Below are 18,727 nucleotides of genomic sequence, written 5' to 3' on the forward strand. Positions count from 1 at the left end.
CAACAGAATTATTTTGAAGAGAAATGGAGTTTGTAATATTCTTACGAGATAGAGGATTAGTGTGTGGGAACAAAATATTTTTTACTGATACTCTGAAAACCTTGATTGGGGATATTCTGCTATGTTACTATATATGTATATATTGATCTACAGTATTTAAGCTTCAAGGATTAGAAGTACAATTCTCATAGATGTCTAAAACTAAAATTATAGTTGGTGGTTGTTCACATTACATAGTAGTAACACTGTTTTCTAACTGCTTGTGAGTATTAATAAATGATTCTTTTATTATGTTGGCAAATAAATTAAAACATGTCTCTGTTACAGATTGTAATGTTTTTATGATATGGAAGAATTATCTTGGAAGCTTTTCAAGTAAACGTATATATAGTCAACGATTCATTCTCCAGAGTTCGTAGTTTATGCAGCCTGAAAAGCTGTCTATTGGCCATCATGAGTTCATCCTCTTCAGTCAACAACTCTGTCACAGAAGCTAAAAGGTGAGCTTCATTTCTGTATTTTTTAGTGTAATAATGTAGTTCTGATTTTTGTGGTTTATTTTCTAGAGTCTTGAAATTATGTAATTCAGACTGAAAAAGAACCAGCTATGGTGATACATGCAAACTATGCCATGTCAATGCGGTTATTAGATCTTAGAATTATGGAATGGCCAAGGTTGGAACCAGCCTTAAAGATCCTTGAATTCCAGCCCTCTGCTCTGGACAGGGACACCTTTCACTAGACAAGATTGCACAGAGCCCCATTCACTTTGGCCTTGAGCCAGCTGCCAGGAATGTGGTGTCCATAGCTTCTCTGGGCAACCAGTTCCAATGCCTCACTACTCTCACAGTAAAGGGTTTTTCTAATATCTAATCTAAACCTTCTCTCCTTCTGTTTAAAGCCGTTCTTTATTTTTTGTCACTACATGCTATTGTAAAGAGTCTTGTACACTCCCTTCAGGTGCTGGAAGGCCACAGTTGGGTCACCCTGAAGCTTTTCTTCTCCAGGGTGAACAAACCCAATTCCCTCAGCCTTTCACCAGTACACCTCAGGAAAGGTGCTCTGTCCCTCTCATCAACTTCTTGGGTCTCCTCTGGACATGCCTCAAGAGGTCCATGTCCTTCTTGTGCTGGATGCAGCCCTGCAGGTGGGGTCTCAGCAGAGCAGAGGGCAGAATCCCCTCCCTGACCCTGCTGCCCACGGTGCTTTGGATACAGCCCAGGACACATTTGACTTCCTGGGTCATGTCCAGGCTCTCAGCCACCTGCACCCTCAAGTCCTTCTCCCCAGAGCTGCTGTGATCTGTTCATTCCCAGCCTGTGTTGGTACTGGGGCTTTCCCCGACCCAGGTGCAGCACCTTGCACCCGGTCTTGGTAAGCCACCTGAGATTCCCATGGGCCCACTTCTTGAGCTTTTCCAGGTCCCCCTGGATGGCATCCCATCCTTCAGGTGTGTCAGCAGCACCACTCAGCTTATTGTCATCTGCAGACTTGTTCAGAGAGCAGTCGATTCCTGTGTCGTTAATGAAGACACTAAATAACACTGGTCCCAGTATGGATCCTGAGGGACACTATTTGTCATTTATGTTCTTTTGGGACCCTGAGCCATTAATCACTATCCTCTGGATGCTAAATGGATCAAATCCATATCTCCAATTTAGAGAGAAGGATTTTGTGGAGGACTGTGTCTTTATAGAAGCCCAAATAAATGCCATCTGTAGCCCTTCCTGTGTTCACTGATGTTGTCATGTTACTGGATGATAAATTGTCTACACCTGGTGAGCTAATACAGTGATTGTTCTGCTGCCACCATCGGCCTGTGGAACTGAACAGTGCCCATTGTGTAAGGAGAACTGGGAGTTCACCAGCCCCTGTGCCCTGCCAGCTTGACTATGTCAGCTGTAACACTGGTGTCCCCTGGCCACTGTGGACTACCAGAGAGACCCCCAGGACAGAAGAATATGTGCTTAAAGGAGGGGGAAGATACTTAAATGATAATGGGTAAATTATTATCATGTGTATTTTTATTCTGGGACAATCAATGAATATGTATATAAAATACAGCGTATAATCAGAAGCTTTCCTATACTCAGCATGCAAGAGTGTCGGAGGAGCTACCACCTTGTGCATCTGGCTGAATAAAGAATGTTTGCTTTTTAATGTTACATTGCTGTTAAGGAGTTTGTTGTTTTATTGGATTTTTGGCAGCAATCCCTCCATCATTGCAGGTGTGTATACTGACCATCCGATGAGCAAGAATTCTCACATGGGCATGACATGAGACATGCCAGAGGCATGTCAGAGGTATGCCAGAGACATGACAGAGGTAGTTTTTGTCTCCATTTGGGAACAATGTTGTGGAGTTCCAGAAGAGTTTTCTAAAATAGCTGTGGGGGTAGAGGTTGATTATAAGTGTTGCACATGGCTCTTAATTTTTTTAACCTGATATATGTTTGATCTTTGGCACAATTAAAGAAAATTTTAATTAATTCTGTTTATTTTAACTGGGAGAGGTATTTGTCACTATTTAAAATCTGATTGTAAAAACCTGCCGGTTGTATAGAAATAGCAAAATTCAGTGAATGGATACTTTGGTTAGGAAGTCAGGCTACAGGCTGCTTCTCAACTGGAGAAGCTTAGCGTAATTACAGTTCTACATAGTAAATGAAAGAAAGTTTCTCTGATCCAAAATTACTTTACATTTTCAGCCATGTATGGAAGAAAAGCTAGTGAAAACTGTTTGTCTTTGTTGACTGTAATTAGCTGACTTGTGAAGTGAATGAGAATTTTTGAGCATTCTGTGATGTAGAACTCAAAAGCTGTTTCATCTGCTCATATGCTTTCATAAGGAGTCTTAAAGTATTACCAAAAATGGTGTCTTAGATAAAAGCTCGAGTTGGTAAAATGTGTGTTTTCATTCAAAACCAATGATCAACAAACTATTAATATGTGAAAATGGAAGTTCAAAGCAGTCCCTGATTTCCTCTTAAACTGCAAATCATACATGATTTGAAACTTTCCAGAGATTTTTCCTGATTTTGTGACTTAAACATCCAAGAATGTTATGCTTGTAGCACTTTTACTGGTAAATGAATATGGAAGGAAGACTCTTCTACAGTAGGTAATCTGAAGCTTTCATAAAGTACTTACTGCATGTGCTGATGATGCTGTGAGGATTAAAGAAAATTCCACAGAAATAATGTGGCTAATCAAGGAGAATTCCTATTTAATTTGAAAATATTTAAGTAATAAATCAATGATATTCTGCCAGTTTTCTTGTCCTTTTTTTTTTATGTTGCTGATTTTGCTCTATGCTAAGAACAAAAATAGGCTTTTCTGCTTTGTATTTTTAAGTTCTTATTAATAATATTGTAAGTTTAGAAGGTGTGCATAAGAAGTTATATTTAATAACTTTTTTTCCCTCCAGTACTTACAGTTATGCTGTTTGTCTTCATACTCTCATGCACATTTTTCATTTCTATAATGTCCCTAATTTGCTATTGTGATATCAATGTAACTTGTTTGTGGTGGGTTTTTTCCCCCACTACTGGTGCAGTTAAGCACATAGTTAAATTTTTCTCTGAGTAAGTGTTATTGTGCAGATATCTTTTTTTTTTCTGGATAATTAGTAGAAGATTTGAAAGGAAGAGCTTTATTCAAAGCTGATTGCCATAAAAATGAAGGTAATTTCCTTAAAGATTTGAAGGTGTTTCTTTTTAATTACTTTCCAAAAAGTAGTTGTTCCCTTGCTTTCATTTCATGTGCTCTCCTTGCAAGAAGTATTAAATATCATCAGGCTTAAGCAAGTAGAATGACCTTCCCGCTGCCCACAAACTATCAAAATGGTTACGATTTTCTTAATCTTTGTTCTTTGCATTAGTCATCCCTAGCTTTCAGTTCAGGTCCTGTTTTTTCCCCTACCCTGTGCTTTGTTAACCTCTTTGCCACCAGGTTTTTGGGTGTCTTTAGTTGAGACAGATACTTCTTGTATAATCCTTGAATAAGACAACCTGCCTTTCATGTGTTTTCCCCAGCCATGGGAAAATAAAGGTTTACCAAACCTATTACATGATGTCCACAAACAATCTTTTATACAGTTTACAGGTGCTCTTGATGCCGAATTGGGTTTTGCCTTTTTTTTTTCTTTTATATATTTCTATATTCTTTACACATATGTTTGTACCTCTGTAGCCTATCATAGTATTCATAGCTAGCATTTTACCTACTCTATTAGACAGAAAGAGAAAATAAATTCTCCAGTGGCTCCAACCTGGGGGTCCAAGGTTAGATTCTTGGGGACGCCAAGGCTGACTCTGAGATACATTTTCATAAACCAAGTTTAGTTCCTGTCGAAGTGGGAGAATTCAAAGAAGGTTGAACTGGCAGGAAATTACCTTACCACTTACGTCTCTAATTGGGTTTTTTTGTTGGGCATGCTAATTTGCTAAACATAAAAGTTGTATACGTGTTATGCTACATGTGCATCTTCATTGTTTTCCACCTGGAAGGATCCACCTAAGGATCCTTATAAAGGTAACCCCTTTTCATCAACTGACTGTGTCTGGCTTATGATTTTAGGATGAGTGAAAAGGTATCACTCTCACTGTTCAGATTCTTCTTCCTTCCTTCCTGACTTACCACCATATTTTCTTAATTGCATTAGCTGAGAGTTGCTTAAAATAATGATATGGGATTTTACTTACCTGGTTACTGATTGTTTGCCCTTTGAGATGTGTTAGTTCCTCTGGGTATGTAAATACTGAAAGCTAATAATGTGCCAGTGGTTTTCTTGCAGTACATGTGGGTTTTAATGATCCTTGTCTCCTACGTATATTAAAAATATAAAATGTGTTAAGTATGGCACCCTGTGGATCAAGTACTGATGACATACAATTATTCTGATCACACAGATGAAGTCCATCTTGTTTTTAAATGAAGATTTGACAGAATTTATTAAATTATAAAATGTTTATAGGCTGCAGCTAAAAACCTGAAATTTCATAATATGTTGTTATTAGTATCATTAAAGGCTACATTTAATCTAAGACACTGGTCCACTTGTTGATGACATTTGTGTTAGTCAGCTTATGGGAGAAAACATATATCATCAGGTAAAGGTTTTAGTTGTGAAAAATGTTAATGGTGCCTGTGCATAAATCTAGGAGTAAAGTGATAATTTTTTTATTTAGAAAAACGCAGTGTATTGGAATTTATTAAACTGTTCTTTCTGTAAATAATACTTAAGACTTCATGTAGGCCAGCTACATGAAGCTATTTTAGTATTTTCAGTTCTGCATGAAATGATGCCAACTTTGTTTAGTTTAATCATGTTTCTTTTTACAGTTTAATTCATATTTAGTGGTCCTGACAACTTCCACGTTTGTGTGGAGCAACTGATTAGTACAGCCATTGTTACATAGCTTTAATAATTTGAAAAATGACGTATATCAAATAATGTGAAGACTGAATTTCAGCTCCTGAAATACTTTGAGTTGTCCACTTTGAATAATTATTGATTGCTAGATTATTAAGCTAGTAAATTAAATATGTATTTTTATACTAATTTTTCACTCTACATAAAGGCTTGTTTTGATTATTTTGCTATTGCTTGTGATGCTCAGAGGCAAATACTGTTACCTGCCAAGCAGATTTTCTTTTGGCTGAAAAAGTAGTGGAAATAACATAACAGATTATTTTAGAGGACTACAGCTTTAGTTTGTATTTTTTTTTGTGAATAATTGTTTATCTGTAGCTTAGATATATTTTTGAAAACAAAATACGGAAGAGAGATTTTTTCCACATTTATGCATTTGTTTTATGACAGTTATGTTTTTGAGACAGTAATCCATGTTAAAAAATGAGCCTTACTGAAGAGACAGACAGAAATTTGCTAGTCATTTTAATATATATTATTGAAATGATATTTTTAACCATGCTGGAAGTTTATTGGATCAATTGTAAAAATAATGAAAAGCATGCTTAAATTGACTTAGGGAAATTAAAAGTGCATTTCTAATATAAGTTCTTGCTTCTACATCTCTCACAGTTTGCATAATAAGCAACAGTAGGCATAACTTTACTTAAGTGAATGTATAGAGCTTTGGACTGACAACCTGATAATTGAAATAAGGGAACATTAAAACTTACAAGGAATGCTTAGGTTTTCTTTAAAACAATACTATTTTGCAGCTTACATAATGAGGAATGTGAGTTACTACAGAAGAGCAATAAATCAGAGTTGGATGCTGTTTTAGGTCTGAAATGGAAACTTCTTCAAGCTAAAGAAGAAAATTTGGATTTAACTATTCAACACAATCAAGAAGTAAGGACTTCTTTTTCATTTGCCTTATTTTACTCTTGGAATAAATGTAATCTTTTTTCATTGAAGTAATGTTCGCAGATGGTGGATTAAATGCACAGTCTGTAACTGGAAAACATGAAGAAAGGTGTCACTGTACAGACCTCTCATACCTGTTCAGAGACACTGTTAGCACCTCTTGTCACTGTTAATAGTTAAAGGTGTGGTATAACTCAATAGCAAAAGGCAGAAGAATCTTGTGCACCCCGAACTCAGTGTAAGAGATTGTTTGTTTGTTTGCTTGTTTGTTTATTTGTTTGTTTGTGTGTTTGTTTTAATCCAGATAGTTTAATGGATCCATTTTTTGCAATGACACTAATTGGTTGATAAACCAATGGGAAAATAACAATGTAACTGAAGTGCAAGAACAAGTCAGTGTGGGAGAAGCAAGCATCTCTTAATTTGGACACATACACAGATAATAAATGTACATGGAACAACAGCTTGTTTTATTGGCTGTAGTTAGCCAAAACCAGATGAATGAGCACCCACATCAGCTTCTCATGGGAGATTGCTTAGAGCAGAATTGCTACCCTATAGTAGTAATAATACTTCTTCTGCAGTTTAGTTTAAACCAGATTATCAACTGCCAGATTGGCATTAGCAAATGTGGGAAGTGTGCCTAGCAGCAGTATACTAAAATTTATTACATCTCAGCATCCATCTTTTCTTGTATTTTTTAGTGGGGGAAATGATATTCGGACTAAAGAAAAGATTGAGTATATTCTTAATGCTACTTCATTTCCATACCAGTTTGCTGCAACAACATCAAGGAAATCCTTTGTAATGTGGGTGATTTCCCATGTATGAAGTTCTCATTAATAAGAATATTACTACTTTGTAGTTGTTCTGAAGAAATATGTATTTTACTTTCCATCATCTTGTGTTGAAATATCTTGAACTTGTTTTTCTGAATCCAGTTTTTGGCAGCAAAGATTGTTTCTCAGCCTGTATAAGATCCCTTTTGGAAGTGTTTTCTATTCTTAGTTTGTTGTGTGGTAACATTAAAGGCATCTGACTCCTGAGCTCTATTGGACTGAATTTTATACTTGTTTGTATATTTATGAGTTACTAGATGTCTGACAGTCTAGTATCCCAATATGACTGTTCTGAATGTTCCCAGAAGGTTGCCTGGAATATAATGTTTCTCTTAAGGCATTTTTTTCCTCTGAGGTACAGGAAGATACCAGTAACATATGGTAAATTTTTAAGGTAGTATATTTTAAAAAAAAATTGAGCGGTATGTTTAAGGTACATGAAATTCATCTAGGAAAATGATCAGTTCACAAAAAACATTGGGGTATCAAAATATGCATAAACATGCAGTTGCAAGATTGTATTTCAAATTTAACTGGAATAAGATGGCAGTTGTGAATGTGATTCCAAGTACTTTTAAAAGTATTCTGTAGGTGTATTTCTGTAACATGTTGCACTTCCTCAAGGGAACATTATTAGCAGTTTTGTGAAATTTATTTTCTAGGTGTCCAACTATGAAAAACAGATAATCAAATTACGGTCAGAATTTGAGAGAGGAGAGGCCATTCGACAAGGTCTGGAGTATGAATTGGCAGTTGCCAGAAAAGATGCCCATCTGAAAATGTGTACTGCAGAAGAAGAATTAAATGATGCAAAAAACAAACTTGTGGAACTGCAAGGTAGGTTTCAAAGAAGTAAAGATGGAATAAAAGCTAATTCTGTTTCATGTCATTGAGGTAAGTTGGAAGCAGAGACTTAATTAAATTTTCTAGGTTATTGCTGTTTTTCATGAATCTGTCTTTTCTTCCCATCTCTTACCTATCTGCTTTTGAAAACTTACAAGAGTTCACAAACTCTTACTGTCTTATGTGTGGATTAGAACTAACTGGCTAACCCTTCCAACCTTTCTTTCCTCTTGCCCATCACCTTGTGTTATTTCTTCCTTCATTGCTGTCTGTGTGTGGAACTGTAATCATGGTGGCCACCTTCACATCCAATTTATCCCTATGTCCAGTAGTTCTTCCTGTTCCATTTCAGAAGGAAAAAAAAAAAAAAAAACAGGAAGAAAAAAGAGTAGAAAAAATCAACTCCTGCTCATTCGTTTGCACCATTTCCAGCAGCTTTTTTTCTGGAAATTCTCATCATACGTGTATTTCCTTTCATATTTTCAAATGCTTCAAGCTTTTTATTGTTCATGTCTGGTTTATTTTCTTCTCATTGTTTTTGTTGCCTTTTTCTATAGTAATGTGTGTTGTGACAATAGTATGTGGAAGAGAAGGTTTTTATGTAGACTTTTTATTTCCTGCTACTTTTGTATTCTGAAACTCAGATTTCCTTTATACTCCTCAAAAATAGGGATTTCTCATCATTACAAGGAAATGAGGCACATTTTTAGTTACCTAAACTGCTATATCTATTTAATCTAGTGCAGGAGATGTATCTGTGAGTTTGATGAGCTGCTGATATTCAGTGAAGGGTTTGGAGTACTCCTCGAAGATTTTAACCTTCCAATAACTGAAACAGAGTCTGGATCTTGCAAGTACTTAAAGTAACAAGTAATTTTAAGGTGTTTGGAAAGCTGAACTTTCACTCCTTTGGAGAACACATGAATCATCAAAAATCTTAGGGATCGCAAACACATTAAAAATAATTAATTTTACAGATTGTAATCTGGAAGAAGGCATTTTTTCCCCCCTTAGGAAATTTCTCTGTGATTTGAATTGCTAGTTTCTCATTTAGAGCACAGTCATGTTTCTTTTCCATGTGTGCTGGTTTCCTTGCCAGTATAAGAGTCATGCCATGCAGGTACCGAGTGGCAGGACTCAAGAGGGACTGATGCTGGTGGAGCCACAGCACAGTGAACCTAGTCTGCTGGGCTGCCTGTCACGTTCCTGAATGGACGGGGCTGTGAGGCTGTGGTGAGGGGACTGTAGAACAAAAAGGGGAGAGGAGAGGCTTTACAGAGGCAAGGGACGTCTTTTTAAATGCATGTGTGTGTTAGTTTCTTTCAATACCATAGTCAATAATTTGCAGTCTGTCAATTTGCAACAAACTCCATTGGCTGAAATTTCTCAAACTTTTTAAGTCTGTAACAAGTGCCAAAGAAACCAAATTATAATTTTGCTGTTTAATTTTTTAGCAATTATTAATTTTTATGCTTCTTGTCCTGTGCCAGTTGGAGCCTTTCTCACTTCACATGGTGCTTTGGTATGACCCCAGCATATCTCCTCAGACAGAATGCTTCATTAGTGCCTTGTACCCTTCAATGTTCGCACCAGATTTTTTTCTGCTATTCTTTTTCAGGGTTGATTTTCTGCCATCTGGCAGTCCTTTCCTGTCATTCTGTCCACTGATTCTCTGTGTCATCTTAATGTGCTCTCTTAATTTCATTCTTTTCTGACTAGGAAGAAATGTCATAAAACAGGGATGAATTTGAAATAAAATCCTGTTGCAAAATGGTGATGATTTAAATGCCAATGCAGCTAGCTGTATTCAGTAAAATAAAAAGCTGTTGTAAAATATTTTCTGCAATAAAGGTTAGGAAGGTTATGCTTACAGGTTATGAAGGTTTCCATGGCATTTAAGCTTGCACAGAAGTGTGTATACAATGTCGTCCATCTCAGGTCATTTATGGGCTGAAGATTTAAATATCTTGAGAAGCAGTTAACCCAACCTGCCTTAGGTTTATCTACAGTCTCTTTCATGGAACAGGTGCCTATCTTTACTGTCATTTAAGCTCAAATTTATTTGATACAGACTAATACCTATATCAAAAATGAAATATTATTTCAGATTATTTGCCAGATTATTTGGAAGTAATCTGGCAAAATGTAGAAATCTGAAATTAAGTCCTCCATTCTATAAAGATGTAATTTCACAGAATCACAGAATATGCTGATTCAGAAGGGACTGCAAAGAATTATCTCAGGTTTTTATCCATTTCCAAGAAAAAAAAAAAGTTTTAATTTTTTAAATCACTCATATATTCCTATGTACTTGTGGGAAAGATGTGATAGGAACACAAAATTTGCTGGTTTCTTCTTAGTGAAGTTGGTGCTCTCCAGTGCTGGAGAGTTAATGTTGCAATGTTCCACAGGGTATCAAAATACACAGAAGAACTGATGATCATTATGTGTTTGGGTTTTTTTTCTGGATATGTTTTGCCATTATGCTTCTACCTTTTTTCTTTCTCTTTTTCTGTAAACAATAGTACTCAATGAAAACCTTCAGCAGAAAGTGACAGAGACTGAGAAAACATTTCATAAGGCTCAACAGAAGTGGGAAGAGGAACAGCAAAGACTTGCTAAGGTGAAGGATGATAATCAGCAGAATTTATAAAAATTTATATATATTCCTTCTTAAAGAAAGAAATTAAGTAGAAACTATTTTACTGGAATGGTGTATTCATAGTTGGAAAGTTACATGAGATAATGGCTGGAACTTTTTTGGTGTGAAGTGTGTAGTGGATTGACGTCTTTCTGATGTAGGAAAAAATCCTCCAAGTAGCTAAATGCTGCAGAGTATTTCTGAATATATCCTTATTAAATTACACTTGGCATGTCACAGTCTTTCTTGCTTTGATGAAATGTGTTATGGCTGATTTTCATGGTAAACGCCTAAATCAAGTTACCAGTGCACAGTCTGTTTGCACTGTCATGTGATACTGAGTCAGTAAAATCGGGGCACCTAACACCCACTGATTCAATTTCCCTGTTAGGTCCCCCAGTATGACATCCAATAGCCTGTGAATGTGAAAACAGTTTGTATAATATGGAGACCACATACTTTCAGGGAACCTGAACAGTGATGATGGGATTTCAAGCTGTGCATTGTATTGTTACTCACTTCATACCACATAACAGAAGTAAGCATTGTTGGAAATTCTGCTGTTTGGTTAGATAAAAATCACCTGATACTAAGAGATGGCATTATAAACTGTTCTAGAGTATGGGGCTTTTGTTATTTAGTAATTAATTTCATCATATTTCCTGATTTATACTGATATTTATGTATTCTTTGGGTGTTAAATGTGTAAAAAGTAATACAAATACAAACTTTCTACACCTTTTTTAGACAGTCAAGCTATTCAAATCTGAAATGTGTTTAGAGGAAATCATGTACCATTATGGTGTGGAAGTGCTGAGTGAACAGACCTAGAACATACCTAACTTTTGCCTGCTTCACAGGGCCACATGGAATTACACCACTGTACTTCAATTATACTTTTGTCTTTTTAAATGACAAGTTGCATATGTTGTATCTTACCTATGTAAGAATACTATTTGATGAAAAAAACAGAATGTATTCAGCTGTAGGTGTTCTTCATAAAAAGAAGTGTATGCAGAGGATCTGTTAATTTGAAATGCATGATGTATGCAGAGAACAGATTGCTGCTAAAAGATTAACTTTTTAATATATTTCCTTCCTTTGTAGTCCCTTCTAAGATTTGACAGACTTGTCTCAGTTGGGATGGGCATTGGTCAAGCAGTAGAAAATTTTCTGGTTACTTTGTTCCCAGCTGGTCAGCTCCAAGCCTGGGACAGTACCAGTCTTCCCAAATGACACTAAATTTACTTGGCAGCTTGATAGCCAAATTCTGACAGCAAACCTACCTGTTGTAGTATTTTAGAGTGTTGCTCAGATTCTGTATGCCACCTGTAGAAGCAGCTCGCAAAACAAAACAGGGCAGAGACACTCACTGAATTACATATATTTCAGAAGTATTGTGTACTGACTCTTCAGCTGTTTGAAGGCAAGATCTGGAAGGAGTGGTGCAGTATTGACACTGTAGTAGAAATCAGGTAGTGTGTGGATGAATAGTGTTTCTGTGCATGGACTGCAAAAGGAGTTGCATTGTGCTGTTTATCTTAATGATGAAGAGACCTGAGGATGGAAAAGGATCCCATTGATTTGATTTTCTTTGAATGAAGGATAAAAAGGAAATTCCCTTGTCCCCTCAATAATTTTGTCAATATGTTGAACACTACTTGGGAGAACTGTAAAGTTATAGTTAAAAAAAAAAAAAAAACAAGAGAAAGAGAAGGTTTCAGAGGAGAATATGTGAATTCATAGACAAGTGATACCCTAAGGTTCTTCTTAAACCAGCAGAAACATGAGTCAGTTTTCATTCAAAGTCAATGCTGGAAAAAAAAATTAAGGTTAGGTTTAGGCTATTCGGAAACTTACTCTTAGACACAGTTTTCTTATTAAGTTGCCAGGTAAAGGAGGCTAAGAGTGGTACTTTGGCTTTGTGTTCTGGCTAACAGTGGACTCACTTAAGTTGAGGGTTTGGAATCGACTTTTCATCTCTTTTATATAGAGTTTAGAAGTGTTTATTCAGTGCATTTCATACTGTATGAAAATAGTGATATTTTAAGAAGTATACTATACTCTTAGAAGTGATGTTTTTTCCTCAGATTAAAAGGAACAGTGGGTTGCTTGGGTCATTGTATTCTCTGTCAATGTATGTTGGTTTGGAAGTGAAAGGTGATTTGTAGAATCAGGGGTTTGGTTGGAAGGGTGTACTAAAGCTATATAATTATCCTCTCCTAAAGTAGGTGATTCATTAGTAGATGTCAACTACCAGTGTGCTTTGAATAGCAAAATTTTTGGATTTAGTTCAATTGCAAATAGTTCAGTTTTTCTGCTTTGTTTTTGTAGTGTTCTCTTGCCCATTACCCTAGTTATAGTTACATATAGTTGTAAAATTCTGGGAAATAAAAAATACATGCATAAATGTTAAATCTGGACTTGACTGTCTTAGTTGTTGTTTGAAAGCTTAATTGATTTAATTTGGCAGATAAATATCAGATGGGTCTAGGTTCGTTAACTAAAGCTTCAGACGTGTCCGAGTCTTTAGTGTTGTGTATTTACAGTCCTGTTTTAAATAATTCATAATTATTTTGAATTATGAGATGAAAGCTACATAAAGTGCTCTTAATATATACGTAGAAGCAAGATTCTAAACATAGATGGCAAATCCTGGTTCTAAGCCTGCACTTTGTGAACTATAAGTCTGAAATTAGCTATAAAAATGCTGAGGTAGGCATATAAATTAAGTTAGTTTAATCTACTAAAATGTGTCTCTATGACATGGAGTTAAAGTAATCCTCTCTGCTTTCTAACAGAGAAAATTTTGTGTTCTGCTGTATTGAGTGTGCTTAGTTTTGTGTTTGGTACATGGTAAAAGATGTTGGAGTTCAATAGTAAGTGCAATAGCATCATCTTGTGGTGAGTCAGGATATATTATTCCTTCACAGAAGCACTCATTTTTTCCTTGGACTATTTGTGAAATTGTGTTGTTCATGCACACTCTAAACCAACCAACCAGCCATGTTTTTGATAAGCAAATATGTATAGTGAGTGTGTATGTGACATGCAGATACACACATATATATAAAGGTGTTTCTTTTTTAGCATGGTGAGGTATGTTTCTTTCTGAACCTTCAAAGTGCTGGAGCAGTCTGACACAGTTATAACGTGTCTGAAAAGTTCAGAGACTTCAAGATTGTGAAGTCATGTTGACTTGTTTGACAAGATTGATGTATTATTCATGTTAGTTTATTGAAGTCTTGATGTAGTATTTTTCCAGGAAGCTGTGTATTACTTATTTCATATGCACTTTTCACAGCTCACTTCTGTTAATATGGAAGATAAATCTGAAGAGAAATATTTCTATATCTTTCCAATATGGAGAAGATGAGAGTAGTTGTAAATTTGAGAAAAAGTAATTTTTTTTGCATGCTGATGAGAAGAAGCCTTTCCATTGTCTTGGTGTTACAGGCAAAGTTAGAAGATTAGCTTAAATTTAATCCATACCCAGGTAGACTGTTTTTGAAATATTTTGATTTACTGAGGTTCCTGTTTTTTAATTTCACTTGTTTCACAGGCATGCTCCTTTTTTTGTCTTTTCGGAGAATGCCAAAAAATCATGCCTAGTGCCTCCACATGAAAAAAGAGAAAATTAATTTTTTTTTTCATTTACTAGTTGATGGTAATGGAGTGGCACTAGGTGTTAATAAGGGAGTCATGAATGCCTTAGTGTTGTGTTTAAGAGGTCAAAACTTTCTACCTTCAGTCATTATAAAACTTCTAAAATTTGTTTTAAACTTTGGAAAAGACTCATATTTCTTTGGTCTTTTTGTATAGACATGTCAAATTTCAATCTTCCAAAGAATCATTCTTTATGAATAATTAATTTTCTTTTTCCATCTCCTCCCTGCTCTGCAGATGCCTTATAATTAGTAATTTCCAGGAACAAGATTATGTGATGTAAGAGTAATAGCAGAATTTGTAGACCAACTGGTTTATTTTCACAAAATGTCTCTAGCCATGATAAACTATAGGAATAAATGAACAGGAGGACTTACGCTAATCTTTCTGCGTTTTGTGCGGAAAGTAATTGGCTTTCAAAAGGTCTTCCAGCTAAGTCACTGGATTTGTAACTTGTTTCTGATGCTAGTTATGGAAAATCTTACTTCTGTCCACTAGACCAAAGCTATTCTTCTTTAAGGCTTCTGGAATCCCCAGCTTAAATATGTGCTAGGCTACTGGGGGCTCATTATTTGGCTACTTTCTTTCGTGTCTGGTGTGGCATAAATGAGGATTTTGTAGTAGTGACTCCACAGAGCTGAGTACAAGGTGTTAGTAATTACACCAACCTGTATCTTGATTCAGCTTCCAAAAGCAGAAATTGTGGGAGGGAACAGCTTAGTTATTTTATCGTTCCAGGAAATTTATAGTTCATGTAACTAATTTTATAATTCGGTTTCTGAGAAAAGTCCTCAGAATAGTAGAAATTAAGAATATTTATTGTGTTGGAGTAACTTTCAACAAATGTCTGATTATTTTATTTGAAGTTCTAACAGTTAGAATAATAACAAAGCAAAACATCTGTCATTTCATCAAATGCATTTAACTGTTTCCCTCTCCACCATTGCCACTGAGCTGCGAGAGAGAACAGATTGGAGGAGCAGCCTTGTACTTCTTTAGAGAAAAATTTCCTGTGGAGAATTGGCTCTGATTTTAGTATTACTGCAGAAGGTCATGTTTGTAGTGAGTTGTGTGCTAACATATGTTATCTGGTGGTGAATGAAGAACGTCTGTTGCTGGGTAAATGCTTGGCATGTGCCAATGTGTTAGATTTTATTAATCTGTTCTGATGCAGTTTTTCCTGTTTTGGTCCTTCTACTTTATCTTAGCAAAAGTAACTCTTAATGCCTTATTTCTTTTCTAGGAGCTGAATAATGAACTGCAAAATATACGCAAGAAATTGACAGATGTGGAGATGGAACACAGTGGCTGTAATGAGGTGCTGAGATGCCAGGCCAATGAACTTAAATGCAGCACTGAACGAGAAAAGAGACTTTTAAAGGAACTTGAAGTAAGGCTTTTTGACTATTGCTATTAGTCTCAACAAGCAATTTAATTTTTGAGGGATGGAACCTTCTAGTTCGGCTGGAATTCTATGTACTTGATGAACAAAATATTGAACATCTGTTTTGCCGAAATGGCTGAACAGGTGAATGCCACTTCTATTGTGAGCCTGGCTTGAGACTTGTGTTTCAACAGCAGATAGGAAAAGGTTTATATAAGTGTGAAAACAAGACTAACTGTACTTCAGGAAATCTAAAGTCTTAATTTGTCTATCTTCTTATGCTTTTTGGTTTAATAGATTTCTGGTGGAGAATCTGCTGGAGCTGCAAAAATTGCCAGATGATGTGCTAGGTGAGGGAGTAGAATATTGAAAGATCACGATGGCCTTACAGCAGCCTCCTCCTAGAGCTGGCTACTAGAGTTAGTTACTGCAGGTTTAGTTTTCCTCTCTGTTGAGTGACACCCATGGTTGAGAAGTACCTTTCAGAATAATATCTTGTAAATAGGTTCCTTATACTAACCAGCTAGTTTCCTCCTAAGTTGCAATATTTTATTTGTCAGCTGATAGGTTTTGTAGTAGTTCTGTTGCATGTGTGCATAGTCTGGACCAAGACTTTCTTGGTAGAACATTTGTCGTTGCAGAAATCATATTGAGTAAACAATTTTTGGATGAATGTTTTCTACCAGAGGCATCTTTAAATATTTTCTGCAATGAATTTAAATTCATATTCACTTCTTCAGTATTGAAACCTTAAAGGAACAAGTGACATTGTCTTCAGCTGTGGTTTTTTTCTGTTGTTTTTCTCTTAAAGGCAAAAGAAATGTTTTAAGTGTTGATTTTTTAGGTAGGTGGAGTCCTGCATTCCTACAGGGAAGATCAAAGCTCATCAACTAAAAACACTGACTTATTGACCAACAAGGTAGACCTTTGTGCCCTCAAAGAATTCTACAGGAAATCTATTGTTGTGTATTTTGAGCTGCACTTACTGGCCTAAGTGGAATTGCCTTCAGTTGGAATGTGTTGCATACTGTGAAGTTCCAATAGCTCTTTTAAAAAGCACCAAGTTTTGCTTCCCTGTATTTGAGTAAGGACTCTTCTTGTGACCTCATGTCTTTTTGTAAACTAACAGAGAAGTCATGAGCTTAAAGGAACAGGAAAAAGGCAGCAAATCATTTATCTTTTTAAATATTTTGATTGAATATACCCACCAGCTGTAAATTTGAAAAGAAAGGATGCAGTTCCTTGAAAATGTACAATTGCTATACCCTAATGATGGTCTTATTAGGGAAATGCTACCTACTAACCATAATCAGAAAAAAATTTTTTTTTTTGCTTCTAAATTTTTGTTAAACTATTTTAACTTTCTGAATATTTTAATAATGTAAGAAGATATATTCAGTCTGCAGAAAAATGAGTCTCGTGTTACTTATTGATAAGGATAGCTATTTAAATAGTGACTAAGGAAAAGTATGTGATAAAACCTCTTGCATTTAAAAGTTAAAGAAAATTAGCAAAAGTCTTTGAATCAAAAAAACAAACTAGGTTAGACTTCAATACATATCCTGTTGGCAACTTGCATCTCACTTTACCATCTTAGAAGTAAATTGCGTATGTATAATTATCTGAAAGAGCCTACAGTAACCTTGTAGATGGTGATTCTACCACTTCCCTGGGCAGCCTCCTTCTATGCTTTGCAACCCTAGCCATGAGGAATTTTTTCTTCGTATCCAATCTAAACTTCTACTGGTACGAGTTGAGGCTGTTTACTCTCATTGTGTCACTTGTTACCTAGTGAAAAGAGACTGACTTCCACCTGGCTACAGCCTCCTTTCAGGCAGTTGTAGAGAGTCATAAGTTCACCCCTGAGCCTCCTTTTCTTCAAGCTAAACACTCCCAGCTCCATCAGTCACTCCTCACAGGACTTGTGCTCCAGACCCTTCACCAGTTTTGTTGCCCTGCTTTGTGCATGCTCCAGAACCTCAATGCCCTTCCTGAATTGAGAGCCCCAGAGCTGAACACAGGGTTGGAGGTTCAGCCTCACCAGTACCAGATACAGGCGAGTAATCACTGCTCTGCTCCTGCTGGCCACACTGTTGCTGATGCAGGCCAGGATGCCATTGGCCTTCTTGGCCACCTGGGCACTGCTGACTCATGTTCAGCTGCTTCCTGAGGTCCATAAGCAGCAAGTTTCTCCAGGAGTACGCTGTGGAAAATGATGTCAAAGCCTTTATTAAAGACTAGATGTATAACATCTACAACTTCCTTCATCCACTAAGTGCATGATGATATCAGTCACCAAGCTGAATTTCCATTCAGATATAGAAGTCTTAAAGTAGTGCACCCCAGACAGAATGGTCTACATTTTTTCATGAAGTAGATCTGTATTTTTTTTAATCTCTCGTCATAGAATTTTTAGCTTATAGATTGAAGTTGGTAGATATAGGATATGTATCTTCAATTTCCATGCTGAGTACCTCATTTCGATTATCATTTGGTTAGTAAATGTGTACTTAAGTTCTTGATGATGAAAAGAAACTTCTTAAGGTGATTGTACTTAAACTCCAATCTTAACATATTTTGTTGTATACTACTTGTAAAACAGTGGACATTAACATTTTCTGGAGTTCACAAATCTGTTCTTTTGCTACCCTCTGCTGGACGTAAGGGAGAAATCCATGGGAAAATACTTGCATTTTGGTAATGGAAGGAAATGTTAAATTTAATTTTTTTTTTCTTTTAGTACAATGACACTTGTATGAAGAATTATATCCAGCAGACTGTTATAAAGAAAGGAATTTGCAAAAAGCCTGCCTGCCTCCCTTTTCTTTAGTTTTCTTTTTTTTCTTCAAATATTAGTCTGGTTTTATCTTTCAGTGATTACTCTGATCATGGTCAAAAAGAGGAAATTCCTAGTTTTCAGAGTTAGAAATTAATAGAAAGAATAATGGCAAGTTTCTGTGGACTTTTCAGTTGAAAGATAGCTGTTGCTGCACTGTCTAACCTATTAGCTCGCCAGT

At 36.1% G+C, this 18,727-nt stretch overlaps 1 protein-coding gene across 11 annotated transcripts in view; it reads left to right on the forward strand.

The window, feature by feature from the left end:
- CCDC171 (coiled-coil domain containing 171) overlaps nucleotides 1-18,727 on the forward strand; it is a 183,344-nt gene that overhangs the window by 2,756 nt on the left and 161,861 nt on the right. For 10 of the 11 annotated variants that reach the window (XR_010352356.1, XR_010352358.1, XM_064403322.1 and 7 more), the window contains exons 2-6: nucleotides 328-500; nucleotides 6,190-6,322; nucleotides 7,839-8,013; nucleotides 10,545-10,642; nucleotides 15,570-15,716. Coding sequence is in view for 9 of the 11 variants with exons in the window: in XM_064403322.1 (XP_064259392.1) it covers nucleotides 454-500; nucleotides 6,190-6,322; nucleotides 7,839-8,013; nucleotides 10,545-10,642; nucleotides 15,570-15,716 (600 nt within the window). In the remaining 2 variants the exon portion in view is untranslated. Of the gene's footprint in view, nucleotides 1-327; nucleotides 501-2,228; nucleotides 2,305-6,189; nucleotides 6,323-7,838; nucleotides 8,014-10,544; nucleotides 10,643-15,569; nucleotides 15,717-18,727 lie in introns of all 11 variants that reach the window. The other variant, XM_064403318.1, reaches the window with a different exon arrangement.

The sequence above is a fragment of the Passer domesticus genome, chromosome Z, assembly GCF_036417665.1.
Source record: "Passer domesticus isolate bPasDom1 chromosome Z, bPasDom1.hap1, whole genome shotgun sequence".
NCBI lineage: Eukaryota > Metazoa > Chordata > Aves > Passeriformes > Passeridae > Passer > Passer domesticus.